This window comes from Vicugna pacos, chromosome 13 (genome assembly GCF_048564905.1).
Source record: "Vicugna pacos chromosome 13, VicPac4, whole genome shotgun sequence".
Classification (NCBI taxonomy): Eukaryota; Metazoa; Chordata; class Mammalia; order Artiodactyla; family Camelidae; genus Vicugna; species Vicugna pacos.
Genome location: NC_132999.1, coordinates 1,841,213 through 1,868,749, shown reverse-complemented (window position 1 = coordinate 1,868,749; position 27,537 = coordinate 1,841,213). Strand labels below are relative to the sequence as shown.

Below are 27,537 nucleotides of genomic sequence, written 5' to 3'. Positions count from 1 at the left end.
TTTAGTTTTGAAAAACGTTTTATTCAAGAATTATATAATTTCAAATATCTTCCAAAATACAGTTTCCTAGATTACTACAAAAGAAAGCAAGTTCAATAAGAAATTTAAATCATTAAATATGTTTCACTAGTATATACATACAGAATGCCAAGCGATCAACATTTGGGCCTGGAATGCGTACCACGTCTCTCGTTCCCCCTCACGCAGGCCCTGCCCGGCACGGCGTGCGGGCCGTGTGCAACAGGCAGGCAGGGTTCCGTGTGCAGAGGAGTCTGACGTTAGCTGCCTCAGTTTAAAGCTGTGGGAGTTTGTCCACGGGGGTGTCAAATTTGAAGTCTGTAGGAAACAGATCCGGGGCCCGAGGGTAGATGAGTCTGTAGGACTGTCTGATTGTGACATCGGCAACACCAGCAATGTCTCCAATTTCTAGAAGACAGACAGCAAAACATCAGTCGAACTTCCACCCACCTCCCTGCTCCTACCTGCATTCCCATCTGCGGGACATGGTGGGATAACGCGGCTCAGTGAAAAACAGGACAAAAATGCTGATTCTTAAAAACTGATAATGGAAATACATTCTGAAAAGCAGAAAGCAGGGCTACAGCGACAACGCAGTGGGGTTAGTACTCACCATCTCAAAGGCTGCACGTTGGTATTAAAAGGTTTTATACATAAAACATTTTGAACAGTGCTCAGGGCACAGCACGACGTGTGATAACTATTATACTGGTCATTATATTTAGCACTGACTTGTTTTCTTCACAAGAAATCCTTTTGAGGATCACAGAAGTAATCCATGAATACATTCTTGTAAAGAAATTCACTTTATTATTTCTGTGTTTAAAAGTTCCCCTGCAACGAATTCGAAAATTGCACCTCTTGGGGAGTGATGGAAATGATAGCTATCTTGATTGTGGCAGTGGTTTCACTGGTGTATACACATCTATCAAAATTCATCAAATTGTACTGTACAGGAGCCATATCACAATAAAGCTATTAAAAAAAAAAAAAAAGACTCCCCTACCAGAAAAGAAAAAAAACTGACCCTGCAACATCTCCCCTAGCAAATTTCTATTAAGAGGTTCTTCCGTTAGGTTCCAATGAGTTCACTCTCATTTTCAAATTGTAAGCAATCATATTTTCAATTTATATATTGTATTTCTTACTAACATTATGACCAAGAATTTTATCGTATTAATTTTTCAATGTAATTTGTTGTTTACAATAATGTAATCATCAAAATGACACATACTGTTACACTACCACTAACTAGGCTTCATACACCAGCCTGTATTTCACTGTGTTCAATGTATACTTGTAAACAAAACAGCTGCAAACCTTAAAAAAAAGCAAAATGGGGTCACACTGTAAGTGCTGTTCTACAACCTCTTTTTCTACTTAATACGTGTGAGATGGAGCAGCTATATATTACAGCATAATGCAGGCTTTCACTATTACAATAAATGCATGCTTGAGCATATATATTGAGCTCATGAGTTATTCCTACAGCCCGTTACAGAACCCTAGGATCTACTTACTCTCTGTAAAGTCACTAGGTGTCACTTTTCTTTATTAGAAGTCCCAAAGGAGAGCCATTTAATTATTTGGTTAGCTATACTTAATCAAAATAGATTTTTAAAACACACACCCTCTTTAATACAAATTCATTGCCACCTTTTCACAGCCAATTCAAATCAATGAGATTTTACGGCTTTTTAGCATGGACACCTCCATCAGTGCATAGTTAGCTACTTTAAAATTTCCTTGTCTCATGCTGCATTACAGTTTCTCTAGATATAGGTACCAATGAATGTCAACTACGTGAATGTCTGCTGGCTGCTGGGCAGGGAAGGACCGGACCTTAAATTAGAAAAAACAAAGCAGAACTTCACGCAAAACACAAACAGTAGCAAAGTGCCAAGCTCAACATTTTTGTGCTGATTAGAATAAACTTTACGACTTGGAACGAAGGTAAGGACGACCTGCCCAGCCACAACTTCTCAAAATTCTCCCAGGAGACTCACAATTTCCTTAAAAAATAAAAGCGAAGGCCAAAGAGAATGGACAGTGGCACATTTACATACCTAATGGATGGCTGCTTCTTTCTAATCATTCTTCTGTATAATTTATTACTTTTATTAATATAGAAACATACGGCCTAAGCGAAGGTAAAAGGCCGCTGTGAACAGGGTGTTACAGTCACTGCAGCAAGTAAGTTCACTGCCTCACTTTTAAATTTAGAACCGACTTCTCCTTCTTTATAAATCTTCGTGAGGACCACAGAAGAAATTAATGAATACATGCTTGTAAAGACATTCACTAAATACCTCCGTCTGAAAGTTCTCCTACCAGAGCAAATTCAAAAACGGCTGCAGAGTCTGAACCACCTGTGTCAGCATTTTCATGACAGAGCTGTGGACGGCACACGGAAGAAGAAAGAGAACAGGTTCCACAGGAAGGTGAAACTCGATGGTCAGCACACATTTACAGCGTGCCTGTCCTGAGGGCGCCGTGCCAGGCAATGAGGAACAAAGCACGACCACCTCCTCTCAAGAGTTAAAAAGGTAAAATTTGAGAGGAAAAAAAGAGACTATTTAAAATAACCAGGAATATTTAGAGGGAACAAATAAAAACTTCTAAAAATGAAAAATGTACAACCTAAAATTACTCACAAAAAAAGTTAAGTCTGTACACAGGGTTATGCCTCCAAATATTTTTATTTATGAGCCACTTACAAGCAAAATACTGTACTTTCTTAAGTTCTAATGCTAAGGAACTACCTCCTAAATGCGGGTTCTGGATATTTACCGGACTACCTGGAGGTTCAGTTCCAGACCACTGCAGTAAAGCCAACATTGCAATAAAGCCAGTCAGAGGAATTTTTGGGGGTCCCAGTGCATATAAAACTTAAAGTTTATACTATACCATGGTCTATTAAGTGCGCAAAAATATGTCTAAAAAAACAACACACATACCTTAATTAAAAAATAGCTTACTACTTAAGAAGTGCTAACCATCATTTGACAATGCAGGGTTGACATAAACCGTCTATTTGTTTGATGCTGCGAGAAGTCCGACAGAGAGCGGCGTGCCTGCCGGCTTCGCACCAGGAGCGCAGACGCAATCACACGCTGCCCGCAGCCCTCGCCCCTCGGCCCGCCCTCCCGGATGACGAGCGCTACCTTTCTGGGTCCTCTTCTCCGCCGACGCCTGCGAGGCCATGTAAATGGCCGCCGCTGCCACAGATATCGGGCTCCGGCCAGGAACCAAGTCCAGCTCCACGGCCTTGCGGGCTATGTGCGTGGCCGCCATCTGCACTTGCTTAGGGAGACAAAGGTTGGAGCAAAACCTGGACATGAAGTCCCCAGTTGTAATCAAATCCACGCTGGTTTCTAAAGCTTTCAAAATAAGCTTAAAACATCGACCGATTTCTTTCTTAGAAATTCGTGATACAGCACATATTTCTAAAAGAAAAAGAAATGTAAGTAAATCAATCCACAGAAGGCACATAGTCCAGTAACTTCTCTCAAGTTTCAATTCATCAAGTAAGTCTCTTCAACCAATCAAAAACTTCTTTGATATTTATGTTAATCTGCTTTAAGGAAAGTATCAAGAAGATGAAAGAAAAGACTCAAGCTAAAGATGTCACACGTGTGCATGAACCCTGCAACTTTAGGCGACAGCGAAATGAGACCAAACATCTGACTCTGTTACTCTAAAACTTCAACTACCACTTTCAGAATAAATCTAACAAAGCCTAGTTTTACTCGTAATAATCAAATGATGATGGTAACGGCCACTGCCTCTTTACTTTGGCACAAGAAAATGTGAAAAAGAAGTATCTGTGGATGAATGAAGGGTAATCACAGTCTTAAGCTAAAATGTGGAAGTGTCACAGCAACACTGTGAAAATGCTGTCACATATTTATGGGTGAACTGCAAACTGGATTAAAAATTCTGGCTCTCTCAAAGCCTCTGACTTAAGCATGAGCATGCAAACTGTCCAACTAAGGAGAAAAAACGTCACTGACGCTTTCTAAGGCTCGACTCCCTCTCCTGCAGAGACCTGTGCTAGGAGCAGAACCCATCCCTGTGCCTCCGGCGTACGGACCACGCCAAAGGCCAACTCTGGCTTCTCACGCCAGGCCTCAAAGCCCCCAGGACAGTCAGAAGATGTTACTAGCAAAGAACACAGGGCTTACATGCACTAAAATGACTTCACATGGGGAAAGAAAACAGCCTGAAAAGAACATGGTCAATTAAATCACGGAATGAATTTTTGTCAAGGAAGGAGGTAAGGTAACACTTGGAAAGTCGCTGAGGTGGATTAGTGCATGTAACCAGGAAGACATGACTTAGCCACTCAGTGTCACAGCTTCTTGCCTTTGGTCTGTTTACTACAAAACAGGTAACACTTAAATCTATGCAAGTAAAAACTTACCTTTAAATGTCCTGGGCACCCCTTCCTGTCTGCAGGCAATATAGAGACAAGCGGAAGCTATGGCATCATTAGCTCTTCCCTTCAGGCTCTTCTGTTCATACACTTGCTTGAATAAATTATTTGTTCGATCCTTCAAAGCAGAGAAACTAAGTTTGTTTAACTCTAGGCCATTTAATTAGTTGCAAGATCAAAGTTTCATGTATTCACTAAATTATACTAGTGAAGCCAATGCCAGTATGGCTTAAATACAGACAGACAAGAACTTACAACTATATTCCGAGGGAGGTTGATTCTGTCTGCCATGGTGGTGATTTCCTTGAAGGCATTCATCATTGCCCGATCGGAACTACTCATCGTTCTCCGATTCTGGTACTTAGAATTACCAAATTCATCAAAACTTGCAGCTCCTGTTCCCTATAAAACAGAAGTTTTGTAACCTCATGCAAAAAAATTTTGAAAACCCAAATGATCGATTTCTAACAAAACTTAACTTATACCATCTGACTCCATATTGCCAAGAAATCTACCCCGAGCATCCTCTCTATTCCTCAATTTTCAGAAAAAGTACTAGCTTAAGATGGTTTCAAAGAGGTTTGTAGCAAAGACTTCAAATATAAAAATATTAGTAGAAAGTCTAATATAAACCATCATATTAATAGAACTAAGGAGAAAAACCACACGCTCAGCTCCTAATGTGCTAAGAAAGGCTAAGAAAACAAAACTCAAAATCCATTTTCTGATAAACTCATGAAACACAATAGGTGCTTCTTACTAGAAAGCCACTCACCCAAGCCCAAGCCCAGCAAAATGATTAGTGGAGGCGTTAGCAGCACCACCACCAGAGACAGAAGACAAAGGCGCTTCCTACCAGCACAATTTCCCCACACTGTGCTAGAAAAACTAGCCAGTATTATGTAATTACAATTACATAATGTAATTACATAACAATTATATTATTATATTAAATTCGGCAAAAGATTTAAAGTATAAATCTGAGAAGGAAGTGATAAACTATTTGCAGCTAGTATCGTATATATGCAGAACACTCAAGAAAACCCGAAACTACCGTAAACAGCAAGAATTCTTTAGCGCGGCAAGGTCAAAATTAACAAACAGAAATCAACAGCCTACATGTGTGTAACCAACCAGTTAGAGAAACAAAAAGCTCCAATAACAACAGCAACAAAAAAGACAAAATATTGAGGGGTCAACTTAAGAAACACGCAAGATCTTCATGGGGAAAAATTTTAAAACATCCGTTGAGGGACACACATGACCTAAGGAAATGGCAACGGATGCCAAGTCTTTGGACAGGAAGGTTCTTCATTAAGAATTCAATTCTCTAGAAGTCAATTTCCAAATAAATCTAACCAAAATCTCAGTGAAAATAATAACCAGGTTTTGAGAGTTTTTTTTAACTACATAAAATGATCCTAAACTTTTAATGGAAAAGACTAGTGAAGAAAATGCTGAAAGGGGGCAATAAACGAGGATTAATGCTCCCAGATATAAGAACAGAGTGGTGTGGCATCTGACTAACTAGACCAGGTTAGAGAAAGGACAGAAGTCCAGAAATATCCCCAAATACACAGAAGTTTAGCACGACAAATGCAGCATCTCAAAAATTGCTTTGCCACACAGGCATAAATACTTTCAAAGCACACAGGAGAACCTAGTAATAGTGGTTACCTGTTTCTGACAGGGAAAGGGGGCTGCAGTAGGAACTGAGAGTTTGGGCGTTAAGGGTGAGGAAAAATTACTGTGTTCTTTTTACATTTTTGTTTTCGAATCATGTATTTCCTATTGAAAAAAATTAAGCATTAATAAAAGTTAGTGTCAGTTAGCTGCAATCTTAAAACATTTTTAAATGTCCTCAGTACAATTTTTTTTCAGCCTGGAAAGCTAAAGCAAATGCAAAAACCACCTACTTAAAATATTTCTCAACATTACAAACTTTTTCATCTAGCCTGTATTTTTCAAATTTAATACGTAGTTCATAGAGCATGAAAAAATAATGACCTGCTTTTTAATACTTTCTTAAAAATAGACACTGCAGTAGTACAGATTAAGCCCTAAAATAGCACACACTTCCTCGATGAGGCCTCTGGAATACTGCCACTGCGACTTCCAGTTCAGGTAAAAGGGGAAAAAAAAAAGGCCAGGCTGCCAGGAAGATTCTGCTGCTGCCTTGTGTGCGAGCAGCAGCATTAACTGAGCACACACCACACACTACCCGTGTCACGACGCTTCACGTGCACTCCCACTGACCCTCGACACCTCTATGAAGTGTCATCCTCACTTTACTGATGAGGACAGTGAAGCTGAGGAACGTCATCCATTCAGCAGTATTAGAAAACTGTCTACACTGAGATTTACCTGAGGTGGTATGGAGGGAAAGAGTAGACATCCCCAGCATTCAAGAACACGGCAATATGAACTCTTAAGGATCATACAACACTCATTTTTGTGTGTGAAACTGCTTCATGAAAACAAGGGCCTGAGATGTAAGGATTCTGCGACTTAAATCTGTTGGTCTCCCCCTTAAGATGGAAGAAATGCACATCCTTCACAATGGTATTACTGGCAAATGTGATTCTCAGGTCACGACTCCGCCCTGGGGCAATGACTGACGCTTCTGTAGTTTCCGAACTCCCAGCCCTTTGGTCAGTCCACACTTGGTACTTCCTCCCAAGTGGATGTATTACCTTGCCGATCATAGTGGACAAATCTCCATCACTCAGAAGAGGATTCTGAGCATCTCCAACTCGAGATGGATCTTTTGTTGCTTTATCGTTGCTGAAAGTTCTCCACTCAGATCCCACGTCGATAACCCGGTCACCTAAGAATACAAGCACAAATCTAAGTCGTCAAGACAGGATTTATTGAACACTGTCTAATGCCCGACTCAGCCCTTTTATTCCCAAGACACCTCAACAAGAACATCTGGGCTTCAGTGTTAAGTATCTTGTCTCAGACATTTGTCCCAAAGCATTTCTTTACCTATTGTGCCAGTCCCAATTATAACCCTCTTTAAACACTGCTCTGATTAATCATATTCTGACTTCTGGAAGAAAGAATTAGTCAAAATAAGGACAAATAGCAAAATAAAGCTATTCATGTGATGCAAAGATAAAGTAATATAACAATGAAGAACCAAAATTTGCACAAAATGTGCAACAGGCATGGAAAAAAAATAGAAAGCTGTTCATAATGGTATTAAAACACAAGTGAGCATTAGAAAAAAATTACAAAGCTTTTATGGGCAATGCTTTGCAAAGAACTAAGCCTAAGCTTATGTTTTAGTAACTATTTGATGAAAGAGTATTTTGGGGCAAACAATTTATACAGAATAAACTTGAAGCCTAGAATCAGTAAGCAGAAAGGTAGGCAAGCTTTTCCTCTTAGGCAAAGAGGCAGTGGCTAAATACATCTCGCCAAGAAACCAGACATGGAGAGATCCGGTGTACATTACTGCTCTGGGGGAACACTCAACGGCTGTTAATAACTTCATCATAGACAAAAGTCAGCAACAAACACTTGCATGTGGGGCACTGATAAAGGTAGGTATCACTTTTATTGCCACATCAGAAATAAGATTAATTTCTCAAGATCACACAGGTAGAACTGAAATCTGAATGGGATTCCAGAGTCTGTTCTATATTGCATTTGCGAACGTGAGCTTTTCCACCAGTGTGATAAAGCTGAAAGCAAGAGTCAGGCTATTTTCATCTTTACACAGTGAGCAGAAAGGAACACGGAATGGCAGAAATCAATTACTCCAGCAACTAAAAGAAGCCTGACTCTCAGAGGCAAGTAGCACAACGGCTGACAGGGGACTCCACCAGTTGTTGCTTAGCCTTGGACATTTCCTCATTTCTGTGCTTTTGCTTCCTCAACTTAGAATTTCCCCAATAACCTCATTTTAAAGATTGGAAAGATTAAATAAGCTAATACAGGTACAGTATACAAGAAGTGCTTAAAAAGCAATTTAGAGTGAGTTGCTTGACTTTAGCTATTTACTGCTATAAAGAAAAAGCAAGGTGACAAATACTCTGACATTCTGGCATTCACTCTGAGTAAGAAGAGCAGCAGCTGTAAAACAGAAGTATCGGAAAGCTGCTGCGGGTGCATGGTCAGCAGCACAGCCAAGGGGGCAGGGAGGGAACAGAAGGAAGGAACTCAGTGTAAACTATGCCAAATCGCAAACGATTTGATGCATGGTACGTAAACTAAAATGCTCACAAACAAGAGCACAGTGATCACAATCTGACCTCAGTGTTTCATTTAACAAAGCAGGTAAATACACAACAGAATCACCCATTTCTGATGGTTTTGGAAAAACCTGTTTTTCTCTGGACACTCAAACCGTTTGGGATTAACCAGATGATCTTGGACTATCATGTGTCCATGTCACTGGGGAACTGACATGGAGGCAGGGTCCCCATCTGCCATACCTATAAGCAATAAGAATGGCCAAGGAGAGCAGAAGCAGGGAGATCAGTTATAAGGCAACTTCAGTGGATCAGAGATTGAGAAGGTGGCCCAAATAAGAAGTGAAACGGATGGGATGATCACGATGGATTTCTCTGCTTCCTCCTCATAGTAACAAACATCACTAAACTTCAGAAGCAATTCTAATTATATAAATTAATAATGATTTTTAAAACATACCAGAAAGTAACAAAACCTGTAGTTGTGCACTGAGCCTCACTACAGTACTAAGCAAGGCCCACGTCTCAGAGCCCACTCTAAAGACTGATTTTTCTTCCTTTTCATAAAGAACAGCTGCTTACAAAAAATAGCTCTATAAGCAAAACAAAATCACCTGTGTTCCCAATACCCAGAGACAGCCACTGAAAACATTCTGGTATATATTCTTTCTGTCCTTTCCCTCATGTGTACAAACATGTTTTTTTCTAAGATTAAAATTAGATTATATTGTGCCTGTTCCATGATAAGCTCTTTTCACTAAAGTTCTATCAAAACACCAAAACAAGATTTTTAGACAAAGTTTAGCCCCTGAAATAGCATCCATCAACTAAAGTGATATCATGCTATCTCTACATTCCATGTTTTCAAAGGAAGAAAAGTGGTTCTAACTTTCCTGGTCACTGAAATAAAAATACAAATGTGAGCAACACAAAAAACTACTGTGGCCTTCAAATCTAGAGTTACTTGCTAAATTTTAAGTTAAAAAAAACCAAATGTCATCATCAACTTTTTAAATTGAAGTATAGTCAGTTTACAATGTGTCAATTTCTGGTGTACAGCACAATGCTTCAGTCATACATGAATATACATACATTCATTTTCATATTCTTTTTCATTATAGGTCACAAGATGCTGAATATAGTTCTCTGTGCTATAAAGTATAAACTTATTTATCTACTTTATATATAGAAGTTAATACTTGCAAATCTTGGGGGGTAGGGTATAGCTCATTGGTAAAGTGCATGCTTAGCACGCACAAGGGAGCTGGGTTCAATCACCAGTACCTCCATTTCAAAAAAATTTTTGCAAATCTCAGACTCCCAGTTTATCCCTTCCCACCCTCTTTCCCCCTGGTAACCATAAGTTTGTTTTCTATGTCTGTGAGTCTGTTTCTATTTTGTAAAAAATAACTTCATTTGTGTCCTTTTTTTAGATTCCACATGTAAGTGATATATGGTATTTTTCTTCCTTTCTGGCTTACTTTACTTAGAATGATCATCTCCAGGTCCATCCATGTTGCTGCAAATGGCAGTATTTTATTCTTTTTATGGCTGAATAGTCATCATTAACTTTTGATATTTTAATTAACACAATGAATACACTAAGAGAATACTTTATCTTTACTAACTCACATCTTGTAAGTCTCTCTAGAACTCTAAAGTATTAGTTAGCCAAGATACTTCATTTCACAGCATTTTCCTTTGTTCCAAAAGTAACTTACCATGAGTTTCTTTTACTGCTTACTTTGTGCTGCCTCAAAAAAGCCAAGTTGGATTTGGGTGGGTGGGGGGCAGGGAAGCTGGCCTAGGATAGTATAAATAGAAAACTCAGAACTGGGCAGTGATGTAATTTTTCCACATACGTGGGAATGATCTACATGACTCATTCAACAATCTGTGGTTTGTCTTAAGAGCCTTTCTCTCTTTTCACACTTTATTGCTCAAAACATAGCATTTGTAAGAAATAAAATTTCCAAAATAACTCAAATAGCACATCATGAAACTACAACTAGACCATCAGATTAAGTGCATGAGTAACAAGAAACAGGGCAGACCATTCAGGGAAAAAAAAAAAGGTCAGAATACAGAAAGGATTTTCTTGAACAAAATCTAAACGCGGCAGCATTTTTTAAAGTTACTCTAGAAGGAAACTGCAATATAGAATCTTTTCAAGGAGTAAGCGCACAAGACAGTCACAAAGTTTGGGTATAATCAACCCGGGACAAGGGAGCAGCTTGCCAATTAGCATGTGTGCGCGCAGACACCACCTCACACATCCTTTAATGTTCTAGAAACAGAGAAACATGCCAAGTTTTACCAGTTCCTTTCTTAACCACATGCTGGTTTCTGTAAAATTAACACCAGGTATAAAGTCTATATATAAGGTTTTAACAGCCAACAGCACTACTACGCCATATGAAACAGCACCCGTCCTGCCTCCGCCTGCAGCGTATGATCGCTAACACTCTGATCAAGCTCCCCATCCGGAGAGGTAAACCGATGCAGTGTGTATATTCAGGTATTACACACGTGTACAGTTCTCAATCCGTATATTGAGATAGTGGTGCCTAAAGAGTATTTATTCACTAAGACATATTACTATATTCTAAAGAGAATGAGTTTCATCTCTTTATTTTTCAAGGAGAAATTAAGATTAATCGCCAAAATCATTCACACCAGTTTTAAAATGGTTCAACCACTTCAGCACCTACCTACCTTATGATTTCCACTCCGAAGAATTTGCCTACAAAAGTCTCATACAGGAATGTGCATAGCAGCATTACCCATGTTAGCTAAAAGCTAGAAACACCCAGATGTCCATCAAAAGGAATATGGAAACAATGGACTACCCCTCAGCAAATCAACTACTAACACTTGCGGTAACAGAAACGCATTTCAAAAACACTACTTGGAGCCAAAAAAGTCAGTCACAAAAAAGAACATACTATATGATTCTATTTATAGAAAGTTCAAAAACAGACAAAATAGGAGGATAGAAATCAGTACAGTGGCGGCTGTTGGGTGGGGGTGGGGGCAGCAGTGACTGACTCCGCAGCAGGAGGGAACTTCTGAGGTGACAGAACTGGTCTAGACACCTTGACCGCTGTGCAGGGCACACCAGCACATGCAATGTCAAAGCTCAAACCGTACATCTGGGATCTAAGCACTTTACTGTCTGCAATAATTCCTTAATAACTTAAAAATTAAAATTCACTCCCATCAAAATAGTTGATTTTGAATTAAACTGCAAACCTATACATTTTGGAAGGAGTGACAGAACAATTTTTATCAATCTTCCTGGACAAGAGAATACACTCTTTTTCAAGATCTTTCAGATCACACATATGTCACATTTAGACCTTTTTCTTTGGTTAAAAATCTCATTTTCTAACAAGTAATTGCTGTAATATTTTACATGCTTATATTCAGCAACTTTTAATAGAGTATTAATTTTTAAAACTTGATCTGAATAATCCAGATATAGAATTCCATCAGTGGAAAGAACCTGTTCCCCTTCCAATGCTTAACTCCCATTTCTATTTTATATCTAAAGCACTTGTTGGAAGTTTCAAAACAATGCCTTTGATTTAAAACAGAAACGTCTCCAATATTTCAACATTATGCATGAAAGTAACAGCTGAACTAAAAAGTCTTCTATTAAAGCACCGTTCTACTGTAATTCAGAGCATCTTGTACGAAGAATAAGTGCTGAGTTTATTAAGTGTCTGTCATCTTAGCAGACCATAGTGTTTTTCTTACCTCATAAAAGCTAACTAAGTTGTCTGTGGGTTTTTATTCTTCTAGTACTTATGTGTTAAGATAAACTAAGTTATTCGTGGGTAATACAAAGTTTCAGAAGATGGGTGGTTTAAAATGAAGACTTCTTTCTTATTCATACTACATGTCTACAGGGGGAAAGGACTGCTTTCCATGCCATCCTTATTCAAGATGATGGAATCCCTACCCCTGGAGACATGCCAGTCACGTGCTAGGGAAATGGGAATGTGAATCATGCACTGCCTTAATGGTTTCTAATAAGAACATTTCCAGTCACATGCCACTGGCCAAAGCCAGTGAAGGGGTGATGCTTAACTTCAAAGGGAGTGGGGAAATAAAACTGTACCGTGTAGCCCAAAGAAGAAGAATCAGAATTATCAGTGAAGAGTCATCAGGCATCAGTGAAGAATGCATCAGCATGTATTCCACATGACCATCAGCAAACAGAATTCACAGCTCCACATTTTTGTAGATTTCTGTATAAGTTCATTTTAAAAAGACTGTTCTATGACTTCCTTTTTGTGTCACACAACAAACTGAGGACTCAGAGTTAACTTTACTGTATTTTAGCATTTGTCACAGAGAAGCAACCTGTCAATAAAAGTTTTGATCCTTTCAAAGTAATATTTTTACCATTTGGCTGCTTGCAAGTTTTTATTTAAAAAACTTCTTAAATGTTAAAATGATACATTCCCTAGTAGGTGGGGGTCTTGCTTTGCAACCCCAGGGGGCTTCTGAGAGGAATGTAAGGTCTTCTTCTATTGTAACTGTAATACTTTCTCATATTTACCTGGATGTTCAAGTAGTACCACAATGGCTCTCTCACCTCTATCACTTTCCAACACCCACCTCCACATTCTCGGGTGTGTTTTCTGCTTTACTGATTCAACTTTCTGGATTGTTATGTCAGCTAATTGCGAACCAAAACACGTTTACTGTGTTTGTCTCCTTGTGCTATCTTATTTCTTTCTGATCACAATTAATAGAGACATTAAGGAAGCTTTATTTCACTGATCACAAAAATCAGTTATTTTGTCTAATTTTTTTAGTAAACTATGTCAGGGGCAGAATTTCCTGTTAAGTCCACAAGATCACTGTTCTTCTTCATTGCTGTTTGTATCCATAAGCCTCATGTTGATTTTTATGTTTATTCATCCTGTAATAAATAATTGTCAGTCCAAGTCCAGTGGTGGCAGTGTTGTTGGAAAACCGGTTCCAATCCACCAACGCCGGCTGTCAGTCTCTCTGGGTACTCACAAACCCCTGGCAGACAACAGATAACCCAAACAAAAATAAACTCCCAGTATGATTCTAAAAATGTATGAGGAAGGATACAGGTAGGTTTGTAATCAAAGCAAAAATAACAGTGACTTAAACAAAACAGAACGTTCTCAGGTTAACAGTCCAAAGTTAATAGTTTTGATCAGTGGGACTCTCAGGCTTCTCCTATCTTTTTGATAAGCCACCTTCACCATGACCTGTGTTCTGTAGCACATGGTGGCTGTTGGTAGTTCCCTCATTCTAGCCAGCGGGAAGGGGAGAAAGAGAAAGCACATCCCTTAGGGCAGGATCTAGAGTTGCACATACCTCTTCTATTACAACCCATTATTTAGAACTTAATCACATGGCTATACCTAACTGCAAGGGAAGCTGGGAAATACAGGCTGGCTGGGCAGCCACAAGCCCAGTTAAAAACTGGGGGAGTCTTAGTACGAAAGAGTTGGTGAATAGGTATTCCTTGTAGCACAAACTACAAGGAATAATGAGGTAGGGAGAGAGAGGCTGGAAAGAACGTCCAGTTGAAACAAGGTTCTTTGCCTTATAGTCTGAAGTAAACAGACATTTAACCTCCTTACTGTGCAAGCCATAAACTGTAAATACAACCAAAGGTATTTTGTAGCACAATATTAAAACCACAACAGCTTAAGTTAGCAATCTTAATAGTGCATGGGAAAACTCCAATGTACCAAAAGCAGCCAGAAAGCCAATATTGGAGGATAGCCTGATTTTCCAACCTGGCCTAGACTATCAGAATTTTGTTCTCTGTTTCTTACTGTAAATAAAAAAGAACTTTTTAAAAAGGGAATATTAAGAGGAACTGCCCAGAATTTCAATTGTTTCTGCTATCTTTCTGGAAATTGTTCTTATTTAAGCAAGCATTTTGGCATACAACCTGTAGTGGCAAGAGTCTTGGAACAATAATCCCCAAAATACTTGTCTTCATAGGCTAGATTTATCTAAACCCACTTAGTGTAAAACTACATTTTCATATTATCATACATGAAAAGTGTAAAACATCAATAATCAAAATGTATTATTCAAGATGGGTAAACCAAAAGCACTGAATTTTTTTAATTTAAAAAAATCAAGGTGCTTTGGAAAACTGTTTAAGCCAACACATTATTTGTTAAATCTAATGCTGAAAATGAAATATATCATTAGCTTCTGCACCCACCTCACTCATTTAACCCTTTCTACCATTCCTTCTTAAGGTATTTCAAAAAATCCTAATTTTTCAGTCTAGGGTTAAAATACATTCTTATAAGAAATCTTGCATTAAAGATAATTTTGAAGGCAACTTTGACCAAGAGATACTTTATAAAGAAATACTATTAATAATATAGCCAGTCTTCAAATCAGTTTATGTTCCCATAATGTAAACTGAGTACGAACGCAAAATGAATTATCCTGAAACAAACCATCTCATGGTTAATTTCCCAGACCAGCCCACAAAAGCCTACTTTAACCATGATGTTAAGACCCTTAAAAACACAAACAAAAAGAAAAAAAAAAACCAAAAAAAAACTGTTTAGAAAATAGTTTATAAAGGAAAATACATTTGTTAAGTTCCATCCCTGAATATCTGAACACCTTGCTTTTCCTCAAATACAGGCAGGGAGGTCTGCAGCAGCAGCATCTAAGCTAAGGAGCTGCAGCTCTGATAGACATATCCTAACCCAGTCACAACGCGTTAGCCATTCACATACTAAGGCTTCCAGGCTTCTATCCCACGGAACGCGTTTCCTTCTCCCTCTACCTGGAATGACTTTACCTCCATAAACCCTTACTAACTCTTCATGACCACGTCTCAACGTAAATTCAACAGTGATTTCCCCAGGAGTCCTCGCTTCCTTCCGACATGTTCTCATCAAACTTGGAAGATACGTACTAGAACTTCTGCCATGCTCTGTGGTATTAATTTACCCTTCTCCCTTCCACACACCAGACAGAGCTGCTCCAGGGCTTGCTCATCTTTCTGTCGCTCTCCCTGATCAGCACAGTGTTTAACAGAAATACATAGTACAAAGACCAAAGGCTTTTAAGTCCTACAGATCTGGATTTAAGTGGCTTTGTCACTTACTAGTTGTGGAATCTTGAATTAATTACCCAAACACTCCGTACATACCTCAGTTTCCCTTTCTGTAGAATGAAAAAAACTACCTCAAAGAGTGATTGTGTCAACCAAGTAAAATTAGTAGGTCTCCAATGCTTAAAAGAAAAGTAGTGTCTAAATTAAAAATTCTGAATTAGGCAAGAAGGCTGTCCCTGGGGACTTACAGGAGCTAACAAAGCAAGAATTTGAAAGTGAATACAAATATTCCTTAATTTAAAAATATAACTTGGCCACATTAAACTAAATCTGAGTATTTTCCTTTTAGGGAACACTACTCACGTAAATTTAAAGATGGTAACCCAATGATGTTTAAATACTACAGCTGCAACATTAAGTATACCAGACACATGACAATTACTCAGACACATCCTGCAATGGACTTGCTGTGAAGGACGGCGTCTCCCACTCAGAATCACCCTCTTCTACAAGGTTAAGAAAAAGGAGTACTTACAACCCCAAAATACGTATCACTGAAGTCTCATATAAAATTATACTATATATTTCATACATTATCTCATTTGATTCTTAAAAAATTCCTAAAAAATCTGAGATGCTTGGTACATGGCCCTTCTGGGGGGGGGTTGTTTATTTTGCTTATAAAGAAAGTTAAGCTTGGAGAAATTACTTAACTTGACTATAGTTAACATGACTAACTAACTAGTAGGGCCAAGCCTAGACTCCAGGGTCACTGACTCCGAGTTATACCGGGAACTACAGACACACAGAGGTACCTGCCCTACAGGAATCTGCAGCGTAGGTCTGGAGACAAAGAAAACTGATGAAAACAAAGATGAAAACTAGAAGTACAGAGACCTCAAAGAATGTGGCAAATCATAAAGTTAATAGTACAGATCTGTTCTCTACCCATTACCAATGTGTGACCTGAGCTAGGGTTTCTGCAAGTGGGGCCTGGAATCCTTGCGAACAAATTTCTCAGCTGATTCCTCATGCACATTCACCTCCATGTCTCAGATTCACTGGTATAAACAATATCTGGATTGACGTCAGGAGGGGATGGTCAAATTGACTCATTTTTCTCTTTCAAATTCATCTAAACTATTTTCTAGTATTTTCCTTACATTACTTTTAAGAACAACGACAGAACTAGTTTTGGGGGAGGCAAGCGGCACAGCTCAGTGGTAGAGGGTGTGCTTAGCATTCATGAGGTCCTGGGTTCAATCCCCAGTACCTCCGTTAGGAAAAAAAAAGAGAGAGAGAATTAGTTTTAAATTGTACACAAAATGTGGCTTTAACTAGAAACAGTTCTATACAATACCTCATTGTTGAAATCCTAATTTATAAAAGTCTTGATAGCCAGTTTCATGTTTTAATAGCTGTTATAACAGCTTACTAACCTAACACTCTGCAGCCTATAAATCATGTATCAACAACACACAAGGTCAAATTTATGAATAAACTGATAATTTACGTATGATTATACTGCCACCTAATGCTCAACCTTTAAAATGACACAATCACACAGGATTCAGGGGGAAAAAACCCCACAAACAGTACTGTTAGAGCCAATAGTTTCATGGTAGAAATGACAGTGTTGATTTAAAAATTGGCCCTATTTTAGAGATCACTACCAATATCTCAAGGGTCACTGATGGGACCACCAATGACAAATCATAATACTTCATATGTCTAAAACAATAACCCTATAATTCATAGAGGAAAATCAATTAAACAAATATTACATGTTAAAATAGTACTAAAAATAGCCATAAAATTGGAAATAACCTATAAATAAAAATTATACAAAAACAAGAAATTGGAAACAACCTAAATTATAGGACAGACTGAATACTACATAACCATTTAAATACTGGGGGAAAATTAAACAAAAGCATCAAACATGTAACAAATTGTATTTTCCAAAGATGGCAGCAATAATATCTCCCACCCCATGTTCTTCTGCAAAATGACCCTGTCACCCTCACACTGAGGTGGCGCCTATTCCTCCTCCCCGTCCCATCCAGGTGGGTCCTAGGACTGCTTTAACTAGAATGGAGGAGTGATCCTGTTCTAGGCATAGCCCTTAACTACTTGAGTCCAGCTTCCATTTCTCTCCAAACACTTGCTCTTAGGATATCTCTCTTAGAAACCAATCACCATGTGTGAAATATGATTAACACAACTATGGAGACGCTTCAGAGGAAGACAGACTCATGTGGGGAGGTCAAGGGAGCACAAAGCACCGGAAACGCAGATGAAGAAGCCATTACCGAAGTGAATCCCCCAGGTCCAGCCAGTGCCAGGGAAGAGAAACAATGGCCCAGAAAATTATGAGCAAAATAAAATGTTTGTTACAAGCCACTAAGTTTTGAGGTGGTGTGTTATCTAACTGAAACAGAAATAGGGAGAGAGAGAGAAGGGGGGTAGAAAGAGGGGAGAGGGAGGTAGGGAGGGAGAAAAAGAGAGAAAGAGAAAGATGAGGAAAGAAAGAAAAGAAAAGAAAAGAAGGAAATTGGTTCCTCAAAGTATGATGCTGATGTTGCCTTAAGAAAGTTCATGTTGTACCAGTTTTGAGACTGAGTGGTGGGCCTCAAGAAGCCTATGAATGAAGGTTTGAAGGACAGTGAGAAAAGTGTTATCAGGAACTGGAGAAAAGATATTTTATATCATATAAAATACACTTTCTGTATTATGAATTATTTCACTTAAAAAGATGACAGTAATGGGCTCTCCTACTTGCTGATTCAGTTGAAAGGGGTAATACACAGCTGTGAAGACAGCTGGGCAGCATCTAGTCTTGAGTTTAAAATTAAGGGGAGTTAGTGACAATGGGCTGCACTGTTTCAAGAACATATTAAAAATCAAGTGCAGAGTTCTCCAAAAACAATTCTAAAAGAGTTTCAGTTTCTAAAGTTGTCTGGTGATTATTTAAACAGATGGCTATTCAAATTGCTTATTCAATAAATGCTATAACCTAAAAACTTAGTGTAAAATGTTACGGCCAAGTACAAACAACGTACACCAAGCTTACTTGGAAAAACATGATGATGTTGTCTAGATATAAATCTGTATGAATATCAGTATCTCAAATGTGAAAACGCCACAACACTTTTATATGCCCTTAGAGGATTGCAGAATATCTGCCCAGCTTAGTTTCTTCCCTATCTCCATAGTATTAAAGGTTTAATTGAGCTGGCAACAAAGACCATATGCCTTTAAACCAGCATGATGAAGCAAACCTAAATTTATTACTGATATATGACAATGACATACGTTTTGTATATATGTACATTTAATGTGTCTTAAAAATTTAGACTTCTGGAGTATCATGTTCAATTAAACTATTTTCAACATAATTTGACTGATGGTATCTTCAGCAAAATAGACCTTTGTTAGCAGACTCTTGCCCGCCTGCCCTTGTCTGGTTATGGAACAGATTCTTCACTTGCAGGACATCATTTTACACATTTAACCACAAATATCTGTGAGTCAGGCCACTGTGTGTTCTAAAACAAACGTTTGTTATATTTTATGTCAGAAAACCAGTATCACGAACATATTTGTTTATATAGAAACACAGAAAAGTTTATATATTTTTTAAATTTTCAGGCCTTAAAATCTAAGGCAGTAGGTTTCGTTAGAATACAGTTGTTTTAATAGTGTTCAAGACTAATAATAAAGCAAAACTAAAAGGAAGTTAACTTTCTTTGGTTTGATATAGCAGAAAAATGCAAGTAAAAATTAGTGATTCCAAGCACAAAAAAGCACAGAAAACTTGTGAATTGTATCTTCCTTCTCCAGTTGCTTATTTTTACCCAACTATCCTGCTAGTCAAAGTGGAAATGAAGGTGATGGAAGGACTGGAAATATAATGCAGGATTTTTGCACTACTTCTTTTTAAATGGCTACAGAGCTTAGGAGAGCCATGAATCTAAAATTATCTTCAGTCTTCTGTCTCTGTCTCACTTTTACATATCCGTTTGATCTTAGTACTTTGAGAGAATTAGAATGCTCTCATTTAACTTAAAGGTCAGCATTTTCTGTAAAGGGCCACAGTAAATATTTTTGGCTCTATGGGTCAAGAGAGCAAACTGAGAATATTACAAAGGTATTGATATAGAAAAAGAAAAATCCACTAGTTTTTTAATGGATGAAATTAAAAAATATAATAAACAGGATAATTTGTTGTAATCTATTTCTACTACTGAGAAAAATAGAATTCTCTTTTGGAGGATAACATTTCACTTATTTGGGGTTCAAAGTTAGTGTTTCCTATCATCAAAATCAATTACAAATGTTCATCTGTCAATGCTGTGTTAAGATTTTATGTATTCCATTTTTAGAAATGTCTTTTTCACACACATAAGTACTATCAAATACTGGTATTAATCTGCAAGCATATGATTTTAATTGAGCATATTCATTGCTTGGAAGGCATTTACGGAATTTTATTACATTCATCTGATATTTGCCTTTTAACATGTGATTACATTGTAGATTAACCACTTCCAATTGAAGGTTAAGTGGAAGCTCCTTAATTGCAGTTAAATGTTTTTGAAATATGAAAATTTCCTTTCCATTTGCATCCAGGTCTGAAAAACACTGATTAAAATATAGTTTGAATTTGGCAAACATCCACTGCAGATCTGTGTGGCAAGGAAAATCTTTAGTTCTTGTTTTAACTTCTGACAGCAATGAAGGTATATAAAATATATTAAAGCAATCTGATATTACTTGTGATTCAAATAGTGTTAAGTTGTTGTCAAATTGACTTTACTACGGTGTAATCAATATACAGGCATTATTTTGCCTTGCAGTTCCAGGTTGAATTCATTAAGAAATATTAGCAAGTCTGCAGGAAAACCTAACTTCCTAAGCCAGTTCAATCAATAGTGGTTGAAGGCAGCACTGGTTCAGAAAAATTTCAACCTTGGCCCTGACCTAAAAACAAACAAACAAAAAAAACACACACAAGAAAACTTTGCCACTGCTAAGCTACCAATTTATTGTGTGGTAGGGCAAGTCAGGATATTCAGCTTCTGACAAAAACTTACAGATCTGATGACAATGAAGTCCATGAGAGTGAATGAAGTTCACAAATGACTCTACTGCATCAGTAACACATGATAGATTCAAACCTTTCCCACAATGTACCTGATGAATAACACAGTGAGTAACTACAGGCTTTAAAATTCTTACATTTTCACATTCTTTGTAAATTTGTCCAACTAAGACTTCTGCTCCACGTAGTATTTTTAATATACCCTGGCAGATTCCACTTCAGGTTGCAGTGAATCAGTGTTCTTGCAACTTATTTGGAAGTAGTTTCTCCTGTAGTTGCTCCATGCAGCTGGTTCATAGTCACTTCAAACTCTGCACTGACTCCTTGAATAAACAACTCAGTGGTATCAGTAACACCTGTCTAGTCATCCAGAGTCTAGAAAAATACTTGAAATAAATCACCCTGACCTTTAATTGACTATTGATATCAGTCCCAATGTCTTCAACTCTTCAAATGGCTGTTTCTGCTGAGAGGCTGATAGTCTTCAATAAGTTTATTTTCTCTGGACACATTTCTTTAGCTACTGCAATCAAACACGAATTAACTCATCATTGGTAAATGTCTTTCCCTGCTTGGCCTGCAAATGAACCACTCAAACTTACTTTAGCTGCAGCCCTATTTTTATTCTTTAATTTTTGTGAAGAAACTCTGCTGTGATGAGATATTTCCCTTTACACTCTAAATTTTCTGACCATTGTTTGCCTGAGTTAGTGGTATTGTGATGAGTGCTTAATCTGCTAATGTCAACATTTGTCGTATTCTTCTGGCACATCTATCACTGCATAATAAATACAATACTTTACCAACTAATTCAGTAACCACCTACACTCCACTGTGCCTTAAAAGCATGACATTCAAAGTTCACTTTTTCCCCTTATTTTGACATGATAGGCATGTAATGGTAACAGAATAAGTAAAATACTGCAGTATGGAGCTACGCTTGGCCCTGAGAATGCTGTGGATTTGTAACTGCATCAGACTTGCGGCACAGGGAGCAGCAGGATGTGATGAGAGCACCACATATGGTTTCGCTGCAACCATTAAGTTCTGCTATTGTAATATAAGAGCAGCCAGACAGTATATCAGCAAGTGAGTCTGGCTATGTTCCAATAAAACTTTATTTATGGGCACTGAAGTTTGAATTTGATAATATTTTCACGTGTCCCAAAATACTATTATTTTGACTTTTTCAACCATTAAAAAAGCCTTTCCTAGCATGCAGGCAATATTAAAAATATGCGACGGGTCATAGTTTGCTAATCTCAGATTGAAACTCATTTTTTATGAAAAACAACGGCATGATAGAAATTTGGTTCCCATGCAGACACTGGAGCTAGACTGCCAAACTACTTAAACTTCAGTTTCCTCATCTCTAAAATGAAGATGTTGGTTCTCACATCACAGATTTCTCTAATGATCACCAGGGCATGTAAGTCACCTAGAACAGTGCCTAGCATTTAGTAAGTACATTAGCTGTTTATATTGCTTATTGAGCAGAATGTAACTACAAACGGATTCAAATTCCTATTAACAACTCTGTACAATTTAAAACTCCCATTGGAGGTCTGAGGCAAGCAGCTTACTTGGCGTAACACTACAGATGTCCTCCAAGTCAGATCCTTCCACAGTATACCACCACCAGTGCTTCCCTTATACCTCCCACAGTCCTACTGGCAGTTTCATTCCTGAGTACTTCAAGTGGCTAAGTACTACTCCTTTCCTCAGGTGCTGGCTGCAACCCGCTCATGAGAACATTTTTTTTAACAGACCATCTTTATTCTAAAGTAATGCTGCATATCTAGATTAGTGAGCAAATAGGAATAAAAGTGAAATTTTAAGAAGTACTATTTTTGGCAGTAACAATTTTATAACAGAAATTTCTAAATATGAACAATTCCATATAAGCAAATGAAAATTAAAACAAATCTCTTTTGCCGACTAAAGGGCCTTGGATGAGACTTAGTACAGACAGATACCTTTATTACTCCGAAATAAATCATGTGTAAATATATAAAAGCCACCAAATTTAGATGACATTTATTCATTATTTCATATGCATGAGTGTACATCAAATACTTAATTAGGCGTAAGGACCCAGGAGACTAAGAGCCTTTTCTTTTGGATCACCTAAGTCAGTTTTCGATATTCCCTCCTATGCTACATCATGAAATATATGCATTTATATAAACAATAAAATGTGGTGTCTTTGATTTTACTCTTTTCTAATTCTTTTTGTTTTACAATAAATGTGAATTACTTGTATTCACTAAAAGAGTTTGGAAAATACACAGAGGCAAAATACCCTAAATAGTGATTTCGGTTAAAACCGTAGTACCCACTCACCTACAACCAGGCCACATTCAGGACAGATCATATCACCAGCTCTGTAGTCCTCCACTAAGATTGCATCTGGATGGTTTGGACATGTGACTCTTGGAAGAGCATCCAAACTAAATGGAAAAAAAAAATTTTTTTTAATATCCTCCTAACCAAAATACAACATACTAGTCTTCAGGCGGAAAAAAGGAGGATTTGAACACTTCCCAAATATTACATATTTATAATACATTTAAGTTAAATTTTCAAAATAAACTTCCTAGTCAGGCTACTTTAAGTCCTAGCTAGTAATTAACAGATCCCACTGGAACTTTTTTTTTAAGAACAGTTACTGGTTTGCAGACACGGAACACTTTAAAAACTTAAATGGAAAACAAGTGCTCTTCTTTTTAACATGTAGGCTACCAAAATGTTTACAGATCCTAATTAGCACAGAAACGACTAGCTACCATAATAATGTGCCGACATTTGCACACACCTATCTGCGTTCCTGACTCTTGCCACTTATTTCTCTGGTCAGAGAATACACATCAAGTCTGTGTTCCCCTTCCTGTTGTATCTCTCACTAACAGAAGAGTACACTGAACCTAGCAGGTACACAAAGGAGGGTGGCAGATGGGGCTCTGCTGACTTAAGACCTGAGGATTTCATTTTTTAGTCCAGGACTGAGTTTGTTAGCATTCAAGAAATGGTTTCATGGTGCTTTTTATGTATTTATTTTTTTTGGAGGGGTTGGTGTTAATTAGATTTATTTATTTTTAATGGAGGTACTGCAGATTGAACCTAGGACCTTGTGCATGCTAAGCACGCACTCTATCACTGAGCCGTACCCTTCCCCTAAGAAATGGTTTCAAAAGCTACTTTTTAATCTATCTGTGATAATAATTTGCTCAGATTATTTTATTTTGAAAATAAGGCAGTTTGGGGGAAACACATCAGCCCTAAATGACCTGACAGAACCAGTTTTAAAAAGCAACAAAGAAACTAACAGATTTAATAATTATTTCTGTATGACTTTGCAATCACAAATGTCGGTATCACCAAAAACAAGCACTTTTTAAAAGTTCACCTGAAGTAATACTGAACAAGGTTATGTTGTAGCCATCACAAATAAACATGTAAAAGACAACATCAACCATCCTTAAAGTATGTAAATAGGTATTTGTGGCTTTGAATAAAGCTTCTCAAACCAGCAAATACAATTCAGAATGTTAACTTTCAACAAAGAAGGTGATTCCCACTGAAAAACTGATAAAATAGTCCACGTTCCCCAAATTTATATATTCAGGCTAACCAGAACCCATCTTGAATCTTTTCGCTGGGAAAATAGGGGAAAGATGGTATGCTTATTCCATAAAATTCCTACTAAAAGTATCTTAAAAAATTATGACAAACTATTAAGAAATTAGTATACATTATTTTTAAACAGTGTCAAAATAAAATGTTAGCAGGGTAACACTAATTACAAATGCATAAAATGGGCAGCCATGTGGCACACAGTATACAGAGGACTGATATATTTTGCACTGCTAAAACGTAGACAAAATATTGTGTGCGTGTATATACATATAAAAATGATTCGGAAACATTTCAAAAATATGCTAAGTGGAAAGAGTAAGGTAGGGATTTTATACAAAACTGAAAAAAGTAGGAACTACAGTTATATGTAATAACATGAAGGAAGTTCAAAATACTGATCAAAAGAAATGACACATGGAGGAATACATATGCCATTTATACATAAAGTTTAAATCCAGCAAAGTAAGTCTATGGTGTTAGAAGTCAGGATGTGGTTAACTTTGGGAAGAGTTAATGATTGAGAGCATAAAAGAGGCTTCCAGGGTGCTAGTGGTATTTGATTTCTTCACCTGGGCGGTAGCTAGGTGTATGTGCTCACTTTGTAATTTAACTGTACACTTAAAATATGTGCTAACTTCATGAAAAAAGGTAGAAAACAAGGTAGCGTACAGCGTTTGTATTAGATCACTTTTGGGAAGGAAAAGAGGTTGGGACTACAAGCTTACGTTTGTAAAAGCATAGAATCACCAGGAAAACACCAAGAAACTGGCTACCTTGGCTACTCTGGAGAAGAATTAGATGACTAGGAGCTAGGGAAGGAAGGAAACTGCTTTTCACTTTCTTCTCGCTTTTGTACAATTTGCATGCGTTACCTAGCCAAAGCAAAATGAAACTGTGCTCAAGAAGTCAACTTTTAAAGAAATGACCCACAAGGGCAATACAAAGGAGGAACTACAACAGTGGAGTGGTGGGGGAAGCCTGGGAGAGAAAGAGGGAAGGGATGAAGTAAACCACCACCATTGCCACTACAACAATTTAGGCTACCTAAGGAGCCAGAAAAGCCCAAATTTCATTTTACAGCTATCATTCATTCAGTGCCTACTGGACATGCCAGTACATGTCCAGTACTATCCATAAATGATTAGTCTTCACAGCAACCCTACAAATTAAGCATTATCTGCATTTTAAAGATTATTCTCAGAGAATGATTTTCCTGAAGTCACAGAACTAGTAAGTGGTGGAGTTTAGATCTGTGTTCTTTTGTGTTCTTCTCTGTGAAAACACCAGGCAGTTTCATGTTCTAACAACTGTGCATCTTCCTCAGGGAGGGGAAAAAAAAAGGAAGTTAAGGACAGAAATATATTTACTTTTGTTCTCACTGGTAGAAAAACCTCAAGAGATGGACAGCTGCAGTGACATATATTTAAGAGCTGGACATGCCTAGAAAAACTTATTTCAAAGGTTTTTTTTTTTTAAACAAATGAAGAAATTAAAGGCACACAAAAGAAATGTATTATTTCAGTAAAGACTGTCAGGTGAATTTACCACACAAATAACAATTACATTTCTTACAGATCCCATACCCTGCTCTATGACATACAAAAGCTGTGCTCAAGTATGACCACGTTTATCCTTCAGATCTATTGCCACGACAGACTACAGGCCATAGTTGAGTATCTCAGAGAAACTAGTTCTCCATTTGCCTACAAGGAAGCCTTGCCTGACAGAGACACACCCAGGCAGAATAATTGAGCATCCAATCATAGAATTACAATCAGTAAACAAGTTGTCTTTGGCTTTATTACCTGTTTTCAGGTTGTTCCAGGTAAAGCTGCCTACCCTCGCCGCCACCTTTTTAAACCCAGCAGCATACAGTAGAAAGCCTAGCAGTTACCAAAAAGGGCCTGGACATCTCCAGCTTACTATTTTGTGATAATGGTTTTCACTGGGAACTCAATTCCACAGGTAACAAGTCCAGAAAAATTACTCCAGAGTTGCCTTGCCTTCCAGAAGCTACCAGAACCTAAACTGATACTTTTAATATGTTATGAGTTAACTCCAGCCCAAGTGTGATAACAGGAAATAGACATCTGAGACTCCACACTCTTAACACTAGCCTTGGAAAAGTCAACACTGGCGTGACTCAGTTTACACTTACGCAGAAATTCTAGTATCTACCTCATAGTGGTCACTAGAGATATAATTAGGGTCTGCGAGCATTTCTCACGTCCCAGGATTAAGGCTGTCTCAAATGGCACTGTATGCATGTCCTACAGCTATGAGAACAACACATTTTAAAAATATATAGAAGAGTGACTTCCCAGCATATCATTTTTGCACGCAAGAGCTTCAGGAGTACGCAGAAGACATTTTTAAGGAAATCTCTCAGAAGGGAACTTGTCAGTTCTTCAGAAATGCCCTAACTTCCACTTCAAAAGGCCTCCGGGGTGGCAGTCAGTTTCCATCAGGCTTACCACTGCTGACGTCCCTAGCTTTCTAGCTGTCAGATCGATAGGGGCCTAGAACTAACCCCTGCCCGTTCTTTGGAAAGGACGACTCATGGACCTTAGGGCTGGTTGAGCCATAGGTGGAAAAACAAGCGCAGAAAAAAATAACGAGGAAAAAAAAGCGGTTGAAAGATCCGCCAAAGACGTGAGGCCAGGGGCCGGGAACACCGCATCCCCCGCAGGGTGGTGTCTGGGTGAGAAAAGACCGAAGACGCTGGAGGGGAAACGCCGACGGCTCAGTTCCCCCGGCGACACCCCTGACAGCCCCGCGTCTGGAAGCGCCTTTGTCCGGGTCGGCCAGCCGGTCCCGCCGCCTCTCCCCGCACCTCCGGGGCGTTTCGCCCGACGCGGCAGCGGAGGTGGCCGCCCAGCAAGCCCCGCACTCTCGGCCCGCCCCTCAGCTGGCCCGGCTCGGCCGGACGTACTAACCGGCTGGTAGACGCCATCTTCACAGCCGCTGCGGCCCCAGAAACAACCACCGCCAACCGCAAAGCGAACAGGAAGAGACTGGCGACGAGACGCTTCGAGACGGGCTTTTATAAGCGAGTCAC

General features: G+C 38.4%; 1 protein-coding gene across 1 annotated transcript; it reads right to left on the bottom strand.

The window, feature by feature from the left end:
- Positions 1-27,537, bottom strand: GTF2B (general transcription factor IIB). Its single transcript, XM_006218747.3, has 7 exons — positions 27,416-27,537; positions 23,187-23,293; positions 7,147-7,280; positions 4,709-4,855; positions 4,442-4,571; positions 3,183-3,464; positions 1-426 (listed from the first exon to the last, which is right to left on the bottom strand). Exons 1-7 carry the CDS (start codon positions 27,430-27,432, stop codon positions 293-295), a joined length of 951 nt encoding a protein of 316 aa, XP_006218809.1. The 5' UTR covers positions 27,433-27,537; the 3' UTR covers positions 1-292.

Bases quoted from the DNA above. Each gene is read 5' to 3' on its own strand.
- GTF2B (XM_006218747.3), bottom strand. The intron at 7,281-23,186 runs GTGAGTGGGTAC...TTGTATTCTTAG, and splicing joins TGAATGTGGCCTGGTTGTAG to GTGACCGGGTTATCGACGTG. The intron at 3,465-4,441 runs GTAAGTTTTTAC...TTTTTCTTTTAG, and splicing joins GGTGCCCAGGACATTTAAAG to AAATATGTGCTGTATCACGA.